A 25,154-nucleotide genomic window follows, 5' to 3' on the forward strand; every position below is an offset into this window, starting at 1 on the left:
CATGATATGTCTGGCCTGTGAGGGGAGTAAAACCGATCCCTGGCAATGGCCATTATTCTTCACACCGCTTTAAGTGATGCTATCAGATTCCCATGTGTAAGGCCTCTGTGGTTTCTTACTGAATTACATTTAAACTTACAGAAGTGGGAATTGCTGCAAGCAAAACTTTCAACAAGCCACAAAACCAGCAGAGTTGTATTCTCAGCAGAATATAATGAAAAAAGGGAAGTCTCTTGCAACAATCAAACACGATAAGGAGAAATGCACACCTGGTGTTTTCTGAGCCATAAAGTTATATTTGTCTAAATATCACAGGTGCTTCCTCATGTGAAAATCTGTACATACCACTTGATTGATGACTTCCAAGATATTTTCGAGACCATTCACTGCTGACTTAGACAATGGTTGGAGTGTTGGAGGGATTCATTTTACCCAATTTTTGATGTCTGTTCTTGAGGACCTTTAAAGTCAGCAAAGATCTGGGCAGTAAATCGACAAAGTTCAGTGTATGACTTGTGATGAAACATAGTCTCCCCCTGTGGGATGAGTTGCTCCTGGAACTTACTACTTGATTAAATGCAACTACTTTTTGATTAGTTGTCCTGTGACAATACAAGAGTCTTAGGTGACTCACCGAGCCCGTAAGATTCTTGTCATATATTAATGTTGATAATGCAGCTACCTCACCATACATAAAAAACTGTTTTGGTTTGGTTTGGTTTGGTTTCGCTTTATTTTGTTTTTAAATGGCATTTATTTCACTCTTGACTGTTCAGTGGGAGAAGTAATGACTGCATCATGTAACAACTTTCCTATAGGATAATCCCTGCTACCTATGACTGCTATCAAAGGTGGAATGTTATTTACAGAGCTTGCTATATACGCAGTTCTGAGATGTAGGAATCACACCCTGCTCTTATTTTTGTGGAAACCTTGCTTGCTGAACAAATTATGAAGCCTATTCTTAGCTGGATAATTAATCAAAGCAAATATATTAAGATTTCTGTTGCAGAAGTCAAGCTTTCAGCAGTATGTGTTATTTGGCTTGTTACAAAAAAATAAAAATAAAAATATCTGTAATTAACTTGCATACAGAATGAAAAGAAGCTGGGTAATGCCTGATCTTCCATATAACTTAACAATACTACATTTTACCACCCTGTGTACATCCCTGCTTTAGGAAAACAAAGAAAACATCAGGCCCAGCACAACATGTAGGTGAGCGAGCTGTGCAATGCTCCTAACAAAATCATGAACTGTCGTAATGTTCAATCAAACAAAAAATACATTTATGGTCCAGATCCTGTGTCAGCTGTGAGAATGCTGCAGTTTTAACAGTAAATAGAACAGATATGGAAAAGGAAAAAAATATAGATGTTCTTTGCAGAAGAATGGAAAGGGTGCCTGAGCCTCCTGCTGCTCTACAAGCAATCTCTGAGCCTTAGGCTGGAACAGGAGCGGCGTAGAGCTGAATTAAGGTAGGACGGGCACAGATCCTTAGAGGGATGGTGGCAGCCATTGGTAAAGGGCTGAAGAATTGCCATGCCGGCCTGACACCGCCTTTGTGGTGGGGTTTTCCCTGTAAAAATAAAGGAGAGGGACGGGGAGGGAGGGAAGGCGCCGGGGATGCCCGGGCTCGGGGCCGCTGTCCGGGGCCGCGGTGCTGAACGGGGCGGGCCGGGGCGGCGGCCACCGGCCGGGAACGGGGCCAGGGGGGACAGGGAGGGACAGGGAGGGACAGGGAAGGACAGGAGGGACACGGAGGGACAGCGGGGAAGAGGAAACCCGGCGCCCAGACGCTGCGCCGTGATTAGAGGGGAAGGGCAAACTAAATCCATCGTGCGCTGCTTTGGGGAAGGGCTGTGCCGGCTGCGCTCCGGCAGCCCCTCCTCTTCCTCCTCCCTCCTCCTCTTCCTCTCCCTCGCCGCCTCGGTCTGCTCTGCCCTGCTGCGGAGGGGGGAGAGACGAGGACAGCCCCCCGCCCCCCCTCTCGCCATGGGCGACATCCCCAGCCTGGTGAAGATCAGCGTGTCGCTGCGCATCCAGCCCAACGACGGCGCCGTGTACTTCAAGGTGGACGGGCAGCGCTTCGGCCAGAACCGCACCATCAAGCTGCTCACCGGGGCCAAGTACAAGATCGACATCGCCCTCCGGCCCGGCACCGTCCAGGCCACGTAAGTGCATCCAAAGCTTTTATTTTTAGAGGTTTAAGAGGGTTTCCTGGCAGGCTGACAGCGCGGGGTTGCCGTGATTTCTCCCTCTCCGCCCTCTCGCCGCCGCGTTTCTGGGTCTCTGGGCAGCCTTTCCCTTGTTGGCTCCGCAGGGAGGCTGCGTTTGGGAGTCGCCTCTTTCCCCTTTCCTCCCTCCGTAGCTTATTAGGGCCTGGCTCCTTTTCTCCCTCCTTCCCCGTGGTTTGCCCTGGGGGCAGAAGGATGGGCTCCTGCAGCTCGGGGATGCTCCCAGCCCAGCCCCGCTGCACCCTGCCAAAGCAGAGACCAGCACCGGGGAGGACACAGACAAGATAATGTCCTCCAGCCACGGAGAAGGGATTCACCCAAGCCCTCCCCAGTTCCTGGGGATCCTCACATTCCTTTTTCAACTTCCCTGGGTGATTGCAGAGCCCTGATTTTATCATTTTTTTTGGGGGGGGGAGCCCCGGTGAGTCAGCAGCACCTGCAGGTCTGCTGCCACTGCCACATCCCGGGCTCTGAGGGGCCTGCAGGGCTGCTGAAAGGCCGGATCCTGTCTCTTCGCAGGACGATGGGCATTGGGGGCGTCAATGTGCCACTAGAGGAGAAATCGAGGGATGCTCAGGTGGCCTCGTACACGGGGATCTACGACACAGAAGGGGTGCCCCACACCAAGAGCGGGGAGAGACAGCCCATCCAGGTCAACATGCAGGTACGTGGTCCTCCACGCACGGAGGGACAAGGGGGAACAGCAGGGACGTGACGCCCACGGAGGAAAGCGTGGCAGAGAAATATTTCAGGGCAAATCCTGCTCACAGCTGCTGCCCTCTTTGCTTTCCATCAGTCTTCTCCCCGCCCCGATTACAGCTGTGAGGGATTTGTGGTGTTTGTCCTGCAGCTCCTGTACCACAGAGAGGAAACGGAGCAGGATGTCATCTTCAGCTGAAGCCCTCCTAAGGGTCTGCTCTAATTTCTATGAGTTTAGGACCCTACGAAGGTTTCCAAGCCTCCCAGATTTCAGCTTTTTCTCACATTTGCTTGCTGCACTCAAGATTTCTTCTTAACTTTATCTTGTGTTTGTTTTTTATTCTGGAATGTTCTGCCATTTGGCACAGCAATACCCTTCTGGATAACTGTAACAGCTTAATTTAAAGTTTCTGACAATTACACAATGTGTAACTTTGGGGACCAACATCCCACTAACAGTTACCACTCCCTAATCTTAGGCTAATGAGGCTACCCTGCAGTATTTGTCCATGTTAATCCCTTCTCTATATATTTGCCTCCTAACACCCCAAAAAAACGAATGCCTAGGATGACTCTGAGCAGCAGACTCGCTGTTCCTCTAACAAATACAGAAACTATAGGCTGGTGATTTTCTTCTCGGGGGAAGGAGAAGAGTGAGAATTTTTACAGCACCAACATTGAGCAGGGTTGTTGAAAACCACTTATTCAGCACAGCAGTTCTGTTTCATAATGGCTTTACACCAGGAGGTTAAAGGGCACTGACCCAAAAACACACGTGCTCTGATTGAGGCAGCTCTATTTTGATACCTATGTGGACTGTACCCTCCACATTACTGAGGTGAACTCTGAAAATATGGAAATTTAACTTCTGTGCAGAAAACTAAGACCGATAAAACACAAATGAAGGAATTCCAAGCAATGGAAGGAGGGTCTGGTTTTCAGCCACAAGCTCCTGGCTGTTTTCTTGCAACATAAGAATGAGCAGCCACAATATTTATCCAAACAGCAGCTTTACAAATCAAATCCTGATATTCTAAACCATGAAACTAATAGGATTTGCAAGTGTTTAGCAAGTCCTCAACCCCTTTTAGGGTTTGATCTTGACAGATTGGTTCTTCAGTACAGACTTAGAAGTCCACAACTGATACTTTTAAGTATCAAATATAGGCACCTCAACAGGGATTTACATGCCTAACTCATCATTTAGCTGCTTAGCTAGCCAGAGCTATGACAGATTTAGGGAACAAACCTCAGGCACCCCAGTTCAAAAACTGCTTCTAATACCTACTTCCTGAATCTTCAAAACTAGGCTCACTGTACGCTGCTTTACATTTTCCTATTTCTTTCAATTATAAGGAACTTCTGCCTCCACTTCCTTTTCTGTAACTGGCAGGATCATGACATATCCTAGGGAGAAAAGGACTATTTAAAGCTTAAAAGTCTGAACTCACATTAGGAATAGACTGAGAGGTCAGTCCCAATGTTGAGCTGGTCTGATACTGCCAATTTAATGCCCAGAAGACAGAGTATCCATGAAAGTGATAAATGTATTTCCTGTCTGCTCTGAAATTTTAAATGCATAACTTTTTTGTGCTCCTACTTTTATCTTACCTCTTACAGACAGAGTATATATATGTAAAACAACAATCCCATGTGTGGATTCCAGAAAATGAGGATGTGTTGCTGTTAGCTGACTGTTCACTTGCGCCCACTAACCAGAAAACTCTCAACTGTCTAACAGATGGTGTAAACCCAGTTAGATACCTCTCTTTGGTCTGATTTTATTCTTGGTCAGATCAGACCAAGACTGATTAAGAAGCAAGACCTCTCTTCCCATAACAAATAGCCACCAAGTCATCCTAGCACGCAGATTCAGAGGGAACAATTAAATAATTACTCCTGCCTACAGCACCAAGCTGAGCCTGCCCAAGGGTAGGGATACCCTTCTTCCCTGGGGATGGCCACATGTTGGCTCAGTGGAGGAGCCAGGATTAAGTCTCAGGAGCCACGGGAATTCAGGGGAGCTCAGAGGATGCACAACATTCATTATGCCACAGAGCTGCTGCACGTGCTAAGAACTGGGCTTGTGGGGAGGCACAGAGTAGAAAAGCTCTGCAATTTAATTCTTTCCTTCTCCTGGAAATCCCCAGCAGTCAGACAAACTACTCCAAGTAGCTCAGCAAAGTGGGTCAGTGAAGGCAGACAACTTGTTTTCCTCCTTCATCTCTTTAGAAATTCAGATGTTTCTGTACATCAATGAAATGCAATACTGCTCTTGATCGTAGCTCCTTTACAAATACTTTTGTAAAGAAACACTTTTTCTTCTTGATCAATCCATTTTCTTCCTCAGTTTTTGGGCAAGGGTGCTTGGTGTTCCTCCCTACTGAGGATTTCTCCATGTAGGTTGTGCCCAGTAATATTCAATGTGCTTCACTTTTACTATCTTGCATTACTGCTGGTTTCAGGATTACCATCAGAGGGGAATAATGAATCTTAATTAAGATTTTGATTGCTGGGAGGGGTAAAATAGCTTGTATGTCTGATTTTTGCCTCCTTCAATGGAAGCAACAGAAATATTTCAACTACACCTTTAAGGTAACACTTGCAACTAGAGTCAAGTAAAAACCTTCCACTTTCAGCACGCAGCAACTCCTGGCATCATCAGGCTAAATTTAAGATACCACAGTGGGCTGGGGAAGGTTTAAAGCCATGTCCATTAAGTAGCAGCAGCTTAAAAACCACATCTTGGATTAAAAACAAAAAACAAGCAAAAAAACTCCATGCCCTTCTGCAAAAACTGAGTACAAAAGGCTCTGATTGCAACTGAGTAAGAGTCACTACAAAATAGAGCTTTCATACTGACTTTGCGAGTGTGATTATCCTAGGTAGATGATCTAAGGTCAGCTTCCAGGCACATGATGAGAATGGAAAAGAGTCAAGTGAAGAGGCTGTCATTAGTGAGTGATGGAAATTCTTAAAAGAAAAAAACATGATAAAAAACAACTTAGAGGTCTTATTTTACAGAACTTACCATAGCTATAGTCTTACCCACTGAGTTGCAAGCAGACAACTTACAGTCAATGTCTCGCTATTCCTTCACTGTATTAGACTCTTAGCTACTAACGTGTGCTGATCATCTCCTTCCTGCCCTCTGGTACTTGTATCTAAGTTGGAAAAGCTGTGCTACCACAGTACAACTAGAAATTGCAGAAACGTGGAAACGGGAACTTTTGCTTAAGTTTCATGTAAAATGTGGAACAAAAACCCAGAGGAGGAGTAAGTGCTCTGATAGCAGCAGATCTCAGTCATGACACTGAGACAGAGGGCTACAAGGAAGGAATCTTCCCTATCCTAACTGCAGCCTCTAGGTATGGTATGTAGTTGAAGCAATAGCCTATTTCACTACAGATCACTGCTACACGATCTATAGTATATACAAGCCACTTCGAGGTCATCATGCCACTACTGCTGTGTCATCTTGAGGATTATAGCTTTGATTCTTGCTGTTAGTAACATTTACCAATATGGGAACTTGAACATTTTTACCCCTTTCATTATTAACACTGATGCTCCCTTTTCCTCACAGTTTAATGACATTGGCACTTTTGAAACGGTCTGGCAAGTCAAATTCTACAACTACCACAAACGGGATCACTGCCAGTGGGGAAACAGTTTTGGCAGCATTGAGTACGAATGCAAACCGAATGAGACACGCAGTCTTATGTGGATCAACAAAGAGACCTTCCACTGAAGAGAAGTGCAACCAACACTGCTGGACAAACTCCTTTAAAAAAAAAATCTACCTTTTTAAACCAGCAAGAAGCCTTAACAAAGGCATACTGTAACGTCGCTTTGTTCCGTAAGGTTCCAATAACTCAGTTGTATGTACTGGTGGTGCCACTGAAATCTTTGCCTGTTACTGTATTTCAAGTTTACCTTGGCATCTGCAACGCTCTTTACCTATACCCTGGGAATACTGTAGGCATCATGGTAAAGAGTAATTGATTCCTGGGTAGAAAGTCATCCTATCATAATAGTGTCATAACTATCTGGATTATGCCCACTAGATGTAACACCCTTTGTGAAGTGTTTTGCTTTATTGCTTAGAATTTGGATGCGATATCTATCATGTTGGAAATTTCCATATTTATATTTGTTTGCTCCTAAATCAGTGTGCTCCTTCAGGAATTTTGTTTACATGTCATCCCAGTGGACAGCAAAAAAAGTGCAAATTATGGATGTCTGTAGGTTTAGATAAATGGCAGCTACTGCACTGTTGGTATCAAGGGATGTCATAGCAAGGGATTTGGAAACTCTCCTTTTGTCAAGTGCTGTAAGTTACCCTGGTACAAGTTTCCTATTTTGTGAGATTTGGTAAATTAGCATTCTTTGATGTTAACTTTCCCAGTCTCTGAAATAGCTTTAGAGAACACTATAAAACATGCTAACCTAAATGAAAGAAAAGCAATAAATCAGTTGTGGTATTAAAGACATCTAACAACATGGCTAGTGTCTATGTCAAGGTTATATAGTCTTGAAAGATACAGCAGCCATCCTTAATTTAGTTCTTACAGTAAGAGTTCTTACCGTAATCTCTGGTTTTCTTTGAATGAAATATTGCTCAAATCAGTGAAATCACATAAATCAACTTTTTTTAAGCCTGACTACTGTATTATACCAAAATCTACAGGATTTCCAGCCAACAAAAACTCCTCACTCATTGTGATCAAAGTGCAGATTGCAATGCGTTGTGCTCTTTCACGTAAGGATAAGCATGTAAGCAATTGCACAGTCATGACTAAAGGTGCTACATAAACACTAGGTCAGTGTTTAACATATACAGGCAACAACCACAAAGAAAACAAATACCTTTTCTTTCAGTAAATACACCAGGGAAACAACTATACTGTCCCATCCCCTACTTGGGCTGAAGTAAGCTGTCAGTTCTTGCATATCTGTTACTCCCTTTGTGAATAATTTGTAAATGGTGTATGTAAATGGTAACCATGACTTTTGATCTTTGTAATAAAGGACTTAAAACATTTTTTCTCTAGTGTGACCATTTAAACGAGCAGAAAATATTATATCAAAAATGGCAGTGGTTCTAAAAAGTCAAACAGGAGAGACATAGTCAGTGCTTTCTGAGAATTCAGTCTGAGGCACTTCATGTTCAGTGCCCAAAGCTGCTCCTTCTAGGAAATACAAATCCAATGTGCTAGAATGCAGGATGTGAATGCGATAATGCTCAGTAGAAATTGAAAAAAAATCAACAGCATTTTGCTGCGCTAATGGTGTGGCAAATCAAGATTTAGGACAGAAGTGAAATAATTATTTTTTTTCGCCCATTTAATTCTTAATCAAAAAACTTGACTGTTTGAAATTTCTAGAGACAAAAAAGGCTGACCAGAGCACTGATGTAATATAGTACCAGAGCAGTAAGCTAGGCAGCTGCATCCCTGCTCTGAGGCAGTATTTCACAGGCACATTTCATTGCTATGAAATTCTAGGAAGTATTCTATGCTAACTTCTTTCCTGGACTTTCCCTAGTCTACAGGCAAATGATGTGGACAGAGGCCCATCCAGATTGGAGGGGTCACCTAGAGCAAGTCAGCCTACCCCTGTATCACGACCACCTCCATCCCAAAAAAAAGAAGAATTTTGGTCACAGTCACCATGAAGTAGTCCAGTTTAAAATCTTTGATGATAGGAGGAAAACTGCCACTTTCAACCCTGGAGATAGGGAGAGGGGGGGTCCTGTGTGGAGCCAAGAGTTGATGATTCAGTCAATGATTCTGGTGGGTCCCTTCCAACTTGGGATATTTTATGATTCTACAGAAACATTTTTTCTCTGAAATAATAATTCAGAGACATAATTAATAATACCAAATGTTCAGCTGTCAATCAGTTCCATCTCTGCACTACTAAAGCATTATTTTCTTCTGCAACACTTGGTATATTTTGTTTTGTTTGTACACAGAAGCACATCAGCATGAAGTGTTTGATACATAAATTAGCAGTTGTTTTTGTCCTACTAAAATTAAGATGTGTAAGACAGGCCTGCAACTCTCGAGTTCAGCTTCTGTGAAGTCCTCGGCCTACAGTATCTGAGCTCTCCAGCATTTATGAAAGGTTACAGCAAATCCAGCCTATGCTGACATGGGAGGGACGTTATCATCAGCTAAAGAAAAGCACACCTTTCCCAAGGTAAATACTTACGTCTACATTAATTGCAAATAGGGCAGCTCTTTCTCATGTCTTAGCAAGCCCCTAGCACGTCGACTGCAATTCAGTGCAGAGGGTGGTCAAGAAGGAGGGCAGATGGAGCTGCTTTTAAAAGGAAGGAGAGAGCACTCAGACCAACCGTGTCCTGCAGACTCTGCACACTGAAACTGAACATTGCTGTCCAGGACTGAAGCCCCCCTTTTAGAGACAGTGGCAGTGATTAAAATAAAATAATTAAAAAAAAAAAAAAAAAAAGGGCGGGGGGAAGTGGGGGGGAGTAGCCTGCTTAACAGCTATATTAAAAAAGGTAAATAACTTTTATCAGCTGTTACTTCCTCCTCCCCTGCATGATTTTTAAGGGTGAAGGAATGTGGCTTGATAGCCTCGCATTATTCCTGCCTAATAAAAAGATTATTTGTGGGGTATTTGTTGTTTATTTATACTGCTAAGGACAACAGCACTGATACTCCCCACGTGTAAAGGAACACAGTCCCACAAACTTCCCTTTCCTCAACAAACATTTGCTCCTAGTAAAGAAGACCCATGTCTTTAAAAAGCATCTCCTTCCAAGTAATGTTCTGAAATATCTTACATTCAGGACAGCTCTGGTAAACGTTCATAAAGCTTGTGGGTAATCTCATAAAGCTTGTGGGTAATCAACTCAAGTAACTGTCACTGTGACAGTTCGATGCATTATTTAATCAGCAGCATTTAATCCCCAGACAAGTTTGTTCTTTACACACCTTTTTCTAATTAGTATTTCCATTTCTTGAGAGAACTCCAAAATTCAGAACAGGACACAATATACTAAGCTTAAAGATAGTTTTTATAATTATCCAACACACTGTCAGAAAATGCTGACAATGTGTCAATCCAGCTGAAACCACAAAGCACTGATACCTGAAGGTTTTCTACATGAAAGCCTTACAGATTTTTCTCTTTTGTCCCTTGTGTTCCCATGAAAGTTTCCAGCTTTCATTTTCATAAGAAAGATTGAAATGAATATATTGAACCTTCCAGAGTTACTTTTTCATCTATATTTAGGTAGCTGTTAGCACTTTCAGACAGCTGAGTAAAAGGATCCAAGAGCAAGTTATTAGTCATGATTATTATGGTTGTAGTCTGGCATAGGGCTTACATGAAATCAGAAGAGTCTGTGCATTGCTTTTTGTTTAGCACAACTACTACAGGCTTTGGATATCTCCTACCATCTTACTATAGCTGAAAAAAATAATACTGCCGAAGTCTCCAAGCATTACTGATCAAGCCAGTGAGGTCTCACTGGCTTCAGCTTCAGAAAGCCTCATTTGTGACATTCTTCCTATAGAAGATGTGAACAAAACCGCTGTACAATGAAGCTGTAAGTTTTTTAACGCAAGGTTTTCACGTGCCAGCAGAAACTGGTTTCCATTTCTTTAAGAGCAGCTGGCTGATTTGCTATGTAAAACTTTGAGGTATGTGCTATTTTGAACAGTTCCATTTTTCTGGAGCCTCCACATAAGAATAAGAGCATGGCACTGTTGTCAATGCTAATCTTTTTCTGAGGTTTGAAGTAAGTGCCGTGGCTTTCAGAAATCAAAACATTGCCCTATAAGTGTGCCAACCCTGAAGCACAAAGCAGTAGTGTAACGAGTCCTAGAGCATTGATGTTTTCCCTTATTTCGACAAAGCTCACAAGCAATGACTGGGAAATTTGTGCCGGGCAGCTAATCCTAGTCTTGAGCTAGGGAAGATGGCCACTCCTGCCCACAGGACGCATGCTGCATGCTTGGCAGCTTTCACCAGCGTTCTTTGGACTGCTTCCTCTTCTTCTCTTCCTGAGGCCAGCAGTTAAGGCTTCAAATCCCCGTGAGACCTGGCTTTTGGCCTCAGGAAGGCAAGGCTGCACCAACACAGAAAGAACCACGCCAACTCTCTCCGCATTGCCTTCTCTGTACCTACCCCAAATTTTTTGATTATTTCTCTCAGTGATGGACACAGATTATTTCTGTTCATTCACAAAGAATAATCCCATGAATGATGTAAGTGACCTTATAGGTTACATATAACCTTCTCTGCCTCTTCGTGGCAAAGAAATTCACAGACCATATTCTAGCTGTAGAATAGGAAGAAAATGCCCAGCTACCAGAAAAATGAAGGGAAGCTATACTACAGAAAGCACTGCTGATGGTTAGTGGTGGAAGTCCTGTAGCACCTGCCATTACAGTGCTGGAGAGCTCAGACAGCTACATACCACAGCACTCTCACACTCCCTGACCTCCTCTGTATAATAAGATACACACAAGTGAGGAGCTGGAAACTTCTGCAAGTTCTCCTGCTGCACTTTGTTTCTCCCCCACTGAAAACAAACACTGCTACTGCCTTTATCCCAAATAGTAAGGAACAATCCAGTGCCCCCACTGGGTAAATTCTGCAGCCTTTGAACCATTCAGAGAGAAGCAATAACAAGCTATCAGATGATGGTAGTGAAGACAGCACAAGTAAGAACCGTGTGACTGTGCTGGAGGTGAGATGGACCTTCTGCCAATTCTCCCCACACTTACTGCAAGGTCAGGTGCCATTCTGCTGTCAGGAAGGGACTGTGATAATGCCTGTGATAATACCTACATTAAACTGTGGCATAAAGGGACGAGATGTTCTCAGAAGCTGGAAACAAAACATTATGAGTTTAATTTGAACCCCAGAGGGCTTTGTCTGGAGAGAAATGGCAGTATGATTCTACAATATCAGAACATGCACTATTTCGACTCTGATGGCAATCTTCCACTCAGCCTATGTTGCTAGGCCAATCAAGTAACCTAAGGTACTTCCAAATTCCAGGGTCTTTTTGTAGAAAACAAGCCTTGGCCAATCCTATGTCCAGTTGGTGGGGATTGTTTGGTTGTTGTTGTGTCCCCTTTTCTAATGATCTGTATGATTTTTACTTCTAGCTTCAGAGACATCTCTCTGCCTAAATACTACACGATAAGCAAGCTGAGAAAATAATGCAGAGAGTACCACTGTGTGAAAACAAAACTGCAGTCGTCCCAGTTCTGTACGGCAACTATGCGCCTGCACTGCAAAGATTTAATGGCACTAAAATGAAGAAATGGCTTCATGAGTCTATCAGTTCTGGTGCAGACTGAACCATGTTCAAGAGGCTGGCAATGTTTTGTCGATCAGCACAATGCAACAGTCATATGTAAGTATTTCTTTTCAAAGGCACAACGTTTACACTCAACTTTGCTACTCTTGAGGTAGATGGTTAAGAAGCCAAGAAAAGGTGCCAAATTCACTCCAGGTACAGAGCTCCCCATAAGGAATGGAGTTAACACAAGGGACAAATTTGTCCCAGTAGGCTAAAATGTGGATTAATACTGGCCTTGCTTAAAATAGAACTGTAAGAACTGAGACCTAACCATCTTAATACAAATGAAATACAATCCATTGAGGAAATAGTTCCAAGGGGGTTGTTTAAATACCATGAAAAGATTTCCTCTACAGATCATTTGCCCTATCTTATAAAATCTTTATTTTCCTCTAGGGACCAACTAACACTTTGTGCTTGCATTCTGGCACAAAAATCAGTTACATAATGACCTAGCAGAGCTGAAAAACTACTTCTTGCAGGTTTGGTTTGGTTTTGTTTTTTAATAAAAACCGCTATCAATTCTTACTTGCTTTAAAAATAAAGTCTTATAAGTAAAAATGAACCAAGCATCTTTTTCCACAAACTTCCCATAAAAATGAGAAGTTGAGAAAAATAACTTTGAGAACTTTCATTAGGCTTGCCAGCTGAGCCCTGCGATGCCAGAAGCAGAGGCACTCAGGCACAAATAAGCCAGCAAAGGAGGAGCACTGGAATATGCTTAGCTCCAGGACTGACATACAATCTGAACAGCACAGCAAAGAGTGAGTATTAGCCCCCCATCAGTCCTCCTGTGGCTTTCAGTCTGGAAAAACACACGTAGGATGGGTACGTACACATTCTTGCCATGCACTCCATTGCACAAATCCATGTGTGATCGTGCCTTATCTTAGAAATCAGCTTCTGTCCAGATGTCCAAAGGGAAAACAGTGGAGGGGCATGAACTTGGAGTCATGATACTACAGAAACAGAGAGAGAGAGAGAGAGAGAGAGAGAGAGAGAGAGACCCAGAGCACAAAGACACTGAGATGTTGCTTCTAGTAAATCCCCAGACAGTTGGGGCACACTCACGAGGAGGCTTCGTATAAAATATAACAATGTCAGAGAACCAGAAGAAAATTCTTTTGGTAGTCTCCATCTCAGTCACCTCTAATACTCCTCCCAGATTCTGCTAGGACTGCAGCTAACCTCAGAAATCTTCAGAATTCCCCACATCTTTCACCAGTAACTAGCTGTAAGCTTCTGGCTTGCTAAGCTCAATGTCAATCACTTACACCACTGATTTCTTGTCGATCTGAGTAACTTCTCCCATCTCACCACAGTGTTCTCCAGGCAGTCAGTAGTTGCTAGTAAATACTGTCATAATTTACTCACCTCCCTCTAATGTTCTGTCTGTCTTTTATCTGTAAGGGGGACAGAGAGAAGGGAGGGGAAGGGAAGAGAAAGAAAAAAGGGAGAGAAGGCTTTCTTCTCTTACCATTTGCTGTTCAATCTATTACTCATATTTGCCTTGAAGGCTCTGCAGAAAGGAGCTATTTATGAAACTTGTAAGGTCCCCAGTCATTCAGTGGCTTGTACTAGAATAATCTGGAGGGGTGGGTGAAGAAGCACCATATTCCATATTTTGGGTTGGGCAAGGGAGCCCTTGTACATCCCCCACAGAGGCATGTAAGGGCATAGCAATGAGTGCATCGACACCCTGTGGGGCAGCACCACTCAGCAATACCGGGAAGTACGCAGAGCACGAGTGTCATGTGAGGCTGGCACAGCACAGACAGGCTGGGTGCCGTGCTCCAGCTTTCTGCCACTTTCTGCTCTGGTTCACGCAGCCCCGCTGCAGCCTTTGAGCTTCCCGTGAGGCACAGCTACAAAGAAGAGAAGCAGCTAAGGAAACTGGGGAGCGTGTAAAACTCCTGGGTTAGGGTACAACTCCTGTGGCGTGGCTGAACCCAAATTCAACACCAGGGTAAAGTCTGGACGTGCTCCCTTCCTCCAGCTCCTGCAGCCTGTTTTCCCACAAAAAGGGAAAACTGTTGTGTGTACAACAAGACCGAGGGACTTGCTATAAGGAAGTCTGGATAGAACATAACGTTCATCTGTATTATATCATGGGCAGGCTTACCTCTTTGCAACTACCTCATCCAGCTTTATTCTCATCAGAACACCAAAACCTAGACATTTGCCATGTTACCACCACAGCCTTCTTCCCTGCTGTGATGATTCTCCAGAACAGACTATGAAGAGAATAACCTTGTACTGGAGAAAAGCCACAGATTCTCCCTGGTTTGCTCCCACTACCTGTTTTTACATCTCTGGCTCCAAATAAAGGACAAATCTAAACTATTTCGCAGCCCACCTTCTGACAAATACTTCACACAACCTACACTTGGCTGTGAACAATCTAGAAACTGGAGTCCTAAAATCAAAGTGGCTAGTCCTGCAGAAGGCATTGTACAGAGGGTAGCAGCCTAGGTCTTTGACATTACAACATGAGGGGAATTCTTCCCACCTTCATTAGATCCCAGGATGAGGCTTAGGTTATGGCTTCTAATGGTCCTGACAGTGAGAAATCCTGTAACCCCACCAGGATCCAGACTGTTATGCTCTTGTCACATGAGACACCAACGTTGCCTAAGCAGGGCAACCTCTTCTGGCCAGTGATGTCAACTAAAGCAAGTCCAAGGATCACAGAAACACCTTTTTACATCACTCTCCCTACAGAAACGAAGTGGAGGCAATGTGAGGTAGCCCAGGATAATTCGGAGACTAATCAACATCACTATTCTCATTTGCTTGTTCTGAAGACTATATTCATTTTCTTTTATTTTTTAACTTAATTTCTTCAAGCTACAAACCTTGAACATATGGTCAAACAGAGCAAATACTTAAATAGCCACCTGATTTTCTCTTTTTCCATACACCCAGCAAAACAGTTTTCACCTGGAGAGAAAAATGACAAGAACTTACATACTGATATGCAGGTCACACACAAGCACAGGTAGAGAAGTGTTTTGATGTGCTGACATTAGCCCTAATTCTGAAGACGTTTACAAATTAAGGGCCAAAAAACAAGCTAAGAACAAGTTCAAGTGTCTTGCTGGAAAGGGAACCTTTCTCCATTATGCACTCTTTACAAGCTCCACGCAAACACCTCCCACTCTACGAGATTCAAGCTTGTTTTACTGAACATTTTACTTGACACAAGAGAGCCAGGAGAAAAAAAGCTGGAATCAGTTTTAGCCAATTTCCTTTTTTTTTTTTTTTTTTACCTGCTGGGCTTTTAACACAAATCATAGACATGAAGAATTAAGTGACGCAATGGAAGCTGTGAAAAAAGTAAGCTGACTATCGTATCTCAGGCCAGTTATGAGTTACCTGCTGTGTAGCCCCTTTGATGCAGAATTCCTGGAGGACGGACAAGGTTTTATTGCAATCTACATCAAGCAGTCCAAACCAACGCTTTAAGTAATCAATGTAAAATAGCAGAACATTTCCCTGTAACATTGTTTCATCCACAATACACACATTTTCAAACAAGACTTCATTTGGTGTGAGCAGTTGCAAATTATTAGTCATTACAGCTAAGAATAAACTCCCAGCTCTGGTTATGCTTTCTCCCCTGTATTTTTAATCATTATTTCAAATCCCACAGCTCCAGTAAAAGAAAATTAACTGCTGAGGATTTAGGGATTTGAATCAGTGTTCTTCCAGCTCACAGTTGCTTTACAGAAATCAGTGCCATGTGAATACTAAAAACATAGCAAAAAAAAAATTGACTTTACTTTTGTTCTCAGTAATATATCAGAATGAATTGTGGAACTTATGCAATCTAATTTCTTGTCCGTCTCATGTGGATTCTCTTGTGTTTTAATTTTATGGTTTGACTCATACTGCAGCCCTTCTGGCATCTTCTGGCATCATGGATAAATGTTTCAACCACTGTACTGTCTTCAGAGAAGTAACTTCATAAAACTCGAAGCAACTCAGTGTGGTATCTCAGCCTTTCTTTCCATTTTCATGAAAAACATCGAATGTTGTGAGTGGAGGGCTGCGGAGGAGGAAGAGCAGGACAAAGTGTTCTCAACACAAGCTTCAGTTTAAGAAGCCAGGCGAGAATTGCCAGAGGAAAAAAGCAGCAATAAAAAAAAAATACAGCAGGATACCGCTAGATGGTGGTACTAAGAGGAAATATCTACCACGATGGAACTCCAAGAACGCAGGAATTGTCTGTAAGGTGTAAAGCACATCAAAAATCTCCTAATCCCACTCCTGACTGCATCGACCACCTCCCCGCCCACTCAAACACCCTGTGATCCTGCAGGAGCTAATACAAGCACCTACGTGCAGAAGGAGCTACTTTGCTACTGCTGAGTTTCTTTGGATTCAAATGGACACCTGAGGAGCAGCAGTGCTCCGTGATACAGCCGTGGATCACATCTGGATGGAGGTCCAGCGAGCTCACGCAGTACTGAGCCTCGTCCCTGGCACTTCTCCCAGCACCCCGCATTACCCTGATTTTAGCCTTCCTCGTGTGCAGCCTCACGAGGAGTTTCTGCTTTCCTGCAAGTTCAGGCACATGCATTTCTTGACAAGCGTGACCACAGGGACTACTCATCCAATTACTCATCATTCACAGTTCTTATAAAGGAGGATACTAGTTTCTTACAAGAGGTACTATCCCCCACTGCACAGGTAACTCCAAACTGTCTCAAAATGAGCAGATGCACCAGAAAATTGTACAGACAGGACCAAACCTCACTTCACCATTATATGTTGAAAAAAAAAACAAAAACATGACAGAAGCCTGTGATGTCCTAAAAGCTACGTACCATGAGCTGTAACCCAGCTATCTGTGAACAAAATCCTAATTTATCATTCTGCTGGTCAGCAGGCTCCCAATACCCAATCTCAGGACAGCAGCCTTTTTTTTTGCAGTGGATCAGCACTCTGTGCTGTCTCAGTCATCTACCTGCCAATGAAACTGAGATGATAAATGTAAACCTCCACTGCAATGCTAAATGATCTGTCGCTCCCCACCCCCTCCAAAGTGCTTCATTCTCAGGGGAATAACATTAGCATTTATGGAAGCAAATGCCTCAGGGTTTTGCTAATGAGTTAGAACCTTCTACCTTCAGATCACAGGCATGAATCCTACTCATCTCAAAGGTAAAATACTGGGTCTAACAGAAATTTGATATCAAGATGAATTCTAATTCCAGCTCCTCCATCACAAGTTCATCTTTATGCTTGCTGCGCAGCTGTATTTTGTAAGTCAGATAGGGCTTGGAGCTCAGAGTCTTCTACCAAGGACTCCCAATTGCAGCAAGAACCAAAATCTCTTTGGTACAGATTTTTGGGATACACAGAACAGATTATCTCACTTTGGAAAGGGAAAAATAAAAAGAACTTAAAACCCACAAAACACAAGTTCTGTGAACTGGAATTCACAGATGTTTCAGAAATACTGAGGTTTTTGTATGCATGTAAAATATAAATTTGTATTTATACATAAAATTTGATATAAGCATTACTGCTTTAACACTAAAGATTCCACTGTGGCTGCAAGATGTCATTTAAAGTATTCAGATCTGCCTACACGCAACCAGCTATAACTGATAAACATTTTTAGAAAGAAGCTCACACAAAACTTGAAGGACTTGCTTTGGGGAAAAAATAAGAGGGAACAGGATTCTGAATTCCAGCATCTGCAAACACCTAGAGAGATTGTGCCCCTTTTTTTTCGCCCTGATAATTTAAAATCACGGTATTAGGCCGTAACGCTGCTCCTAATCAGTGCAGAGGTTCCTCTCTTCCACAGGAGGGAGCTTCTCTCTTGCAAAGATGACGAGCTCTTTTGCAGTTCTCATTTTGGAAATGTGTAGGAGCTCTAAACAGCTCTGGAGGGCCCCACGCCTGACAGCTTCCACGCAGGATTAGCAAAGCAGATTCAAAAGAAAAAAGAAAGAAAGAAAGAAAGAAAAAAAAAAAAAAAAAAAAAAAAACACTAAAAAACACAGAAAACCAAAGATCAAGCATTTCTGAGCTAAACCCTTTCTTGGATCCCTGTGTTATGTCACACTATTAGCACTCCCCATCACCCTCTCCCTAATACAGAAAAAGCAGAGAATATATAGGGCAGAAAAACCTGAGAATTTCAAGTCCAGCGGCACCATTGATGTCCAGACAAATGACTCAAGCTTGACACACAACAACTGAAGCTATCAGCTGACCAGACAGTGCACTTTAGGAGGAACAATAAGTCCCAGTAATTCAAAGAACATAGCATCTTCAGAAGACATTTGGCCTAATAACTGAAATTTCTGAACCAAATTTGAAAATATTTTTTAAAGGAAACAAGCAAAACCAATCCCCTCTCTGGAAATCCACTTACTAATCCAACCTCAAGTGACATTCAGATTTCACCTCAAAGGCAGTTTTTCTCTAGATAAATGGCTCACTTCCACTGCTCCGAATTGTCTCTCACTTGATTTGGAGCTCTGAGCTGCAGTTTCTATCAAGGTAGCACTGTGCTATCATCGGGTTTCACAGTTGCTGCTTCCACTACTGTTTCCTTAGCGAAAAAGAAAAAAAAAATCACGAAAATCACAGGTGACAAGCCAAAAGGGAGCAATGCTTAAGCTGTGCTGATCTCATCATCTAGTAGCTAGAGAATTTCATATTCCCTGCTGTCTAAGTTACAGAACTGTGGGTATATCCTCCTCCTCTTGTGTATAGCTAATTCCCACTGTCAGCAGTGGGAATAACATAAGCACACCAAGGGGACAATGAGCCCTTGAGGCCTGTTGCAGTACTAATTTCAAAATATCAGAGTAAACATATTTTGCATGAGATAGGCAATAAGCCTGGGCACCAGCTTCTGTGTTTAAGAATGCGTCGTGAGGCTGTGCACTCAGATCACGTTATAAACTAGAGGTAACCTAGTCGCCTAGCTCCCAGTTTTGTATGTGTTTGAAGAAATGGTTCTGCCATGAATAACTAACTGCTATTTATACAGTTCTATATATACAGATCTATACGCACAGATCTAATCACAGATCAAAGCACCGTGGAGCCAAATGCGGTGGGAAGGATTAGGTGAAATGCATCTTCTGCTCCAAAGGTCTCACCATCTTGATTTATGACTAGGCACACAAAAAATAGCACCTGCTGCTCACAACTCTCTCCTCCAGGCACGTAAAGTAATAACACCCCCAAATATTGCAGGTCTTCACTGCCTCCAGTACTTGCTGTTACTTCAAAACCAACTATGCTATGACCATGGGTGCTGGGTTTTGGCTCATGCATAAACAACACCAGCAAAGACAGATTCAGCCACAGGCAGCAGTCAACTAAACACAAGGTTAGGTGTTATCTCAGAAAACACTTCTGGTTTGATAACCTAATGTTGATTGAACTTCTTTATCAAAGCCCTATCTAACATTTCTCGAAAAAATACATCCAATCTGCAGACCCCCAGATCACACACACTCTGCTCAGGGTAATTTTTCAGAACAAAACTTTCCCTGCTCACAGGTGATTAACCCTGCAAAATTATCGTGCTATATGGTGAAAGTAAACTGCTAACAGATTATTAATAATGAAACAACACAGGCTAGAGAGCATAGTTTGAGAAAAGACTGCGAGTCCCAGTACAAGCTAACGCAATCAAAGAGAGTCTTGTTTGTATAACACTTAATAAGTCCCAGAGGGAAAAGGGACAGCTGTGTAAAGCTACTCTGGTTGTCCAATTTTTTTTCCACCATAATTACTTGTTACTGATGTTTCGTAAAATCAATTGTCCAGAGAACCTCATGAAAGTTCAGTGTGAATATTGATAAAGCCTGAACATAGAAACCAAGTAAAAAAGCATCCTCAGCAGTACATTTTGGAACACAGACATGATCTTAGAAGGGTAATTCTTTTCTTTACATCAAGTAAAAATCTTTACTGAGGAACATTGCATTTTCAGCATTCATTTGACACATCTTGAATATGAGAACTTAAAGTGAACCTGACATCAAATTGCTCAGCAGGACCTGCAGCTAACAAAGACAGCATCCATATTTTCACCCGTTCATGATTCCTGTTTTTTTTCCCCTCCACATTTTAAAGAGAAATGATGGATCTTTTAAAGGTCCTGAGAAGAATCATTCTCTTACAACTTGAAACTGCAACTGAGAAACACAAAACACTGGTGTAGATTTTACTCTAAGATAAACAGGCAAATGACAGAGTACAAGGTGGGCAATTACAACTTGAGCCTAGTAAACAGGACTTACTTGGGTTAACTCCAATATTAGTAATCACTCTTAAAGTGATCCAAAATGTTTTGGCCAAAGCTAGATACTTAGATATATGGCCTGAATTTCAGAGTTGCTAAGCACCCATCTGTTTTAATTGACTTGAAAGAAAAAGGGACATGAGGAGATGTAAGAATCAGAGGAGTCCCGGTTCCAAAAAGGGAGCAGTTGTCCCTTGTTATTTAAAGTGTTTCCCAATATTAAAGATATCTGAAAAAAAAATGAGTTATTTTTCAAATAAAGTTTAGCAAAACACATGCCAACTGAAACCTTTTCATTTTCAAGTACAGTTAGCAGAAATGAAATACTTTAAAAAGTTAACCAAAATATTGATTGCTTAACTTGTTTGATCAAGCAGTTGGACAGATTATTTTTTTTTTTTACAAAAACTGTTTTGGTCTAAAGAACTATTTCTCTCGAAGAAGCATTTTGTAATTAGGATTGTACTTTAAATAATAGTGTAGACTTATCTCTGTATCATTCTTGTAAAATTAACATGGTTCATAGGCATTAGACTGATAAATATCAAGAGCATGAAAAGAAATACTTTTTTCCGTTCTAAGTATTGCTTTCTAACAAGACGAAAGGTTAAAATAATCATTTGGCCCTCTAAGGTTCTCATGGCCCTCAACCCGTTCCCTCATTACAAGTTAGCAAAAACAAATGGCAGAGTACGGTCCCTGTAAGCTACATATCTACTAAACTCTGAACAATAATGACAACCAGATCTTTTATCCCAATATGGTTCCTTTTTGTGCTACTCCTGCATAGGAGGCATACCGCAATTTTAATTAAAGCAAAGGGACGTGACTGGAGAATCCAACTGCAGTCTCCAGAGGGCATGATTTAACTCCTGCCTTGCACTCTAAGTGCTGAAAGCAAGCGCGGTGAAACAGAATGGTGATCAAGGCTTTCCTGCTCCAGTTTTTGCACAAATCACAGCTCCCAGGACTTAGACTGGTGTCCGATTGTGAAACTTGAACTTGGGCAACTACAGTGCCTGCCACCCAGGAGCAGCAAAGTCAATGCATGAATTTGGGAGCTCATGTATAGAACACGAAATACTCACATGATGCTTGGACATCACCATAACATGTATGAAGCTTTACAGAAGGCATTCGATCCTATTACATTTTTTTACGAGCCAGAACAGCTTTATTTAATGTATTTGCTCTGCCTGGTGAAAGAAAGCATATGCAACATTCTCTGTAATGAGCTGCCATTTCTAAATAATTTGCATCTGTGAAGCATCAATGAAGACAAAAGTGTTCTTACTTTCCATACATTGAACACAACAATTAAATAAGAGCAGGAGCCTGCAAAAGTGTCTGCATTAAAGTAGAAGCATAGGGAACTAAACATTAAAAATTTCCCCAAAGATGCTGATATTAAAGATATTTAGAAAGCACATGGGAATCTTTCCTGAGATTTGAAACGTATTAAAACAGAAGAACCAAAATTGATTCCTTTTTAGTAGTTTAGTCCTTCCCTGATACACATGAGGACCGGAGTTACTAAAACAGCTTTAACCTTGTCTAACCTTCCTATACTGGAAAATAATACTAAAAAATAGATAAGTGAAAGTAATTTGCTGTGGAAGAAAGGGCTCAGTCCAGTTGTGATAAATAGTTTCAGACTCTGTTGGGTTCACTGGGATTTGACAGTACATAAACCATACTGAGTCAGGCCAGAAATCCTATTATATCTGCAATTCTACTATAGTTTTGTGAGCTCTTACATGCTTATTTGCAACACACCAAAAAGCTGGCACAATAATCCCCCACAAATACCAGTTCTCTCAACTTTTCAGGAACTAAAAACTGGAAAAAAAAAGTCTGTCCACAGTACAGGAAACAAAGAAGTTTGGTTTCCCCATACACTACTGGCCCATACTTGGTCGACTGGTCATTACAATGTTGAGATCTCCAGTCGAAGATTTTCTTACAAGGGGGACATTAAGGTCTTGCTTCTCTAATTTTTTTTGCTGTCTAATAAAAACAAGGTTTACATCATTCTTCCCCTAACTGGGGATAATAATAATAAAAAAAAAAAACACGTCTCCTCTGCTCTGCAGCCTGTTTTCACAAAGTTGCTTAGAACTTAGTATTTTGGAGAATTTTATCTCCAAAAAAAACCTGTCAAATGCAGCTGAAATTGACTAACACGTTCAGGTTTATTGGAAGGGCATACACACCATCATCGCGTACACCTCGTTCATTATAGTCAGCTAAAAAAGGCTTCTCAAAATGTCAGTGGCAGTAATATTCCTTCTCTGCCTTTTTTGTTTGTTTGTTTTCCTTTTTTTTTTTTTTTCCTCTTTTAGATACATCTTGGCTGTAATTAATGCCAGTAACTATTTGAGTTTTATCTATAAAACTTTAACCAAAAAAGGAGTGTGTGGGTGTGGATGTCTAATCCGCAAAAGTTATTATAGTCATAATGTAGGCTCCATTGCAGCTCACTGCTAACATACCCTAACCCTCATCTGGGAGAAAGACATTTAGCCTTTGCATCTATTCCCTGGAAGAGTAACAGGAACTCAAATGTTCCAACAACAGCATTCTTTTCATCAGCGGTGCCAGAAATTTAAAGTGCAGAGATCTTCTAGGAGGCTACCAGATCACTCAGTCTGGCTATGAGATGAAAACCTTGCACAGTTCTAACACCACATATGGAGAGCTGTGGACTCCTGTTTTCTTATATCTGTGTTCTCTTTTAAACAGTACTCAAAACATGCACAAAATGTTTTTATTAGAGCCGCAGTCAAGGACACATCAGCTATAATGAAGCAGTAAAATTTAACTGCTGCCAACAACATTCTGCTTTGGTCTACAGTCAGTTGAGTTTCTGCCCAACATCCACTAGCTATCAGGCTCCCATAGAGTGACACTAAGCTGCTTTGTCAAGAGTCTTAAAGTTTATTTTGCTTTTACTGCAACTCTTCACTATGCAGTTGCGCAGTAGTAAACATGACCTTAAGTTAGAGTGGAAGTTTGGCAACAACGTGATTGCAAATGTAATCTACAACAGCCACAGAAGTTAACCAAGCCAAAAGCAGAGTTACAGCTCTTAAAAACTCGGACTATAAATGGCTATACAAGATCACATTTCACACTGTGGTTTGCTAGCATGATTAACTGTAGTGCTGTGTTACACCTGCAAATCATTTATCTTTTTGCAGATACTGCACAAGTCACTTAGATAGTCTAATACCTGACTGTCCTCAAATCAGCCAGCAGCGCACGAAGAGCAATAAATCAGCAGTAGCACTTGAAACATACATTGTTAAGCGAGTGTGCAACTTTCCACGGGATCAGGACCTTGGATGGTGAAGTGAGCTGAAGTGTGCAGGGAAATAAAATGGCAGCATGATTTCCAAGGCTCCAAATGAAGGCCTGGTTAATGTAGCAAATAAAAAATAAAAGCCCTCACCAAGTTTCTAGGATAAATATGTTTTAAAGGCTTGGTCTGTAAAGTTCTGTTCAATACAGTGTAGTTCTAAAACATATTCAACCGCAATGTTTTATAAGGCAGAGTGAGCAGCCAAAAAAATAATACACCTGATATTTATTTACAAATAAGCTACAGAAATAACTAGACACTACCTCTGCTGCTGTTACCAAGAAAGCTACAGTGAAAACATGAGGCTTTCCTCAAAGCAATTGTTTAAGTACAGATATAAAGATAAAAAAAAAGAAAATAAAGTTGATTGTAGCAGAGCAGAATCTACCTCCTGAAGCAAACATCCTGTTAAAATTGTGCGGCCACTTTTCAAAGATTACCACAAGACAAGTCAGCATGTGAGACATTGAATTTCCATCCCTTTAACATTTTCCTTTCTCAAGGCACCGTTTCAATATAGGCAGAAGATATCCTTGGCTCAGGAACGTGTTGCTGAAGTCACAAAAACACTTCAAAACGAATAGGGGTTAGATCACTTCCTCACTCCGACTAACCGAACTCCCAAGCCAATACCTGTTTTCCAATGATTTCAGCTACGTCGTCATCAGGCCCCAAACAAGCAGCTCTAGCAGCAGCTTCATAATCAGCTTAACTTGTAGCTGTCAGGGAAAGACACCGTCTCTCCCCACACTTCTCACAACTGTTTGCTCTTGTCCCTTTCCGCTGCCTCACAAGTGCTCAGGCAACCGTGTGGCCGGACAGAGCAGAAAGCTGGTTCGGCACGCGCTGATTTTTGGAGAGGTTATTTTGCAGTCCCGTTGGCTGCCTGATCCCACCGCTTTTGCAGCCACAGGAGTACAAACACTGGCACAAGGAAGAGGTCAAGAATGCATAGCAGGAACTAGCTGTGCCTCAACCAGCTGAGGAACTGCACTTTCATACAGAAGTTCAGGCCTTGGCTCACGACAGTATTTGCAACCCTGCTCAGTAAAGCACACTGACTTGAGGCCTCAGTTACTATGGTGATGAGCATGGAATAAATGTTTATGTATAATTAGATAAATCCTCCCTTCAAGAAACTAGTTGTCCTTCTCACAGGCAGCTATTCATATATATATATTTTTTTTTTAAACAAAGCAGACGTAAAAAGAAAATGTATTAACATTT

At 41.9% G+C, this 25,154-nt stretch overlaps 2 protein-coding genes across 3 annotated transcripts in view; one reads left to right on the forward strand and one right to left on the reverse strand.

The window, feature by feature from the left end:
- Window positions 1–24,755, reverse strand: part of PLEK (pleckstrin) — a 47,353-nt gene extending 22,598 nt beyond the window's left edge. For both annotated transcript variants that reach the window (XM_084515020.1, XM_084515019.1), the window contains exon 1: window positions 24,561–24,755. The gene's annotated coding sequence lies outside the window, so the exon portion shown is untranslated. The remainder of the gene's footprint in view (window positions 1–24,560) is intronic.
- On the forward strand, window positions 1,859–7,979 carry CNRIP1 (cannabinoid receptor interacting protein 1). Its single transcript, XM_084515033.1, has 3 exons — window positions 1,859–2,174; window positions 2,757–2,901; window positions 6,523–7,979. Exons 1-3 carry the CDS (start codon window positions 1,996–1,998, stop codon window positions 6,685–6,687), a joined length of 489 nt encoding a protein of 162 aa, XP_084371159.1. The 5' UTR covers window positions 1,859–1,995; the 3' UTR covers window positions 6,688–7,979.
- Window positions 24,756–25,154: the final 399 nt, after the last annotated feature.

The sequence above is a fragment of the Aythya ferina genome (genome assembly GCF_964211825.1).
Source record: "Aythya ferina genome assembly, chromosome: 3".
NCBI classification, from domain to species: Eukaryota; Metazoa; Chordata; class Aves; order Anseriformes; family Anatidae; genus Aythya; species Aythya ferina.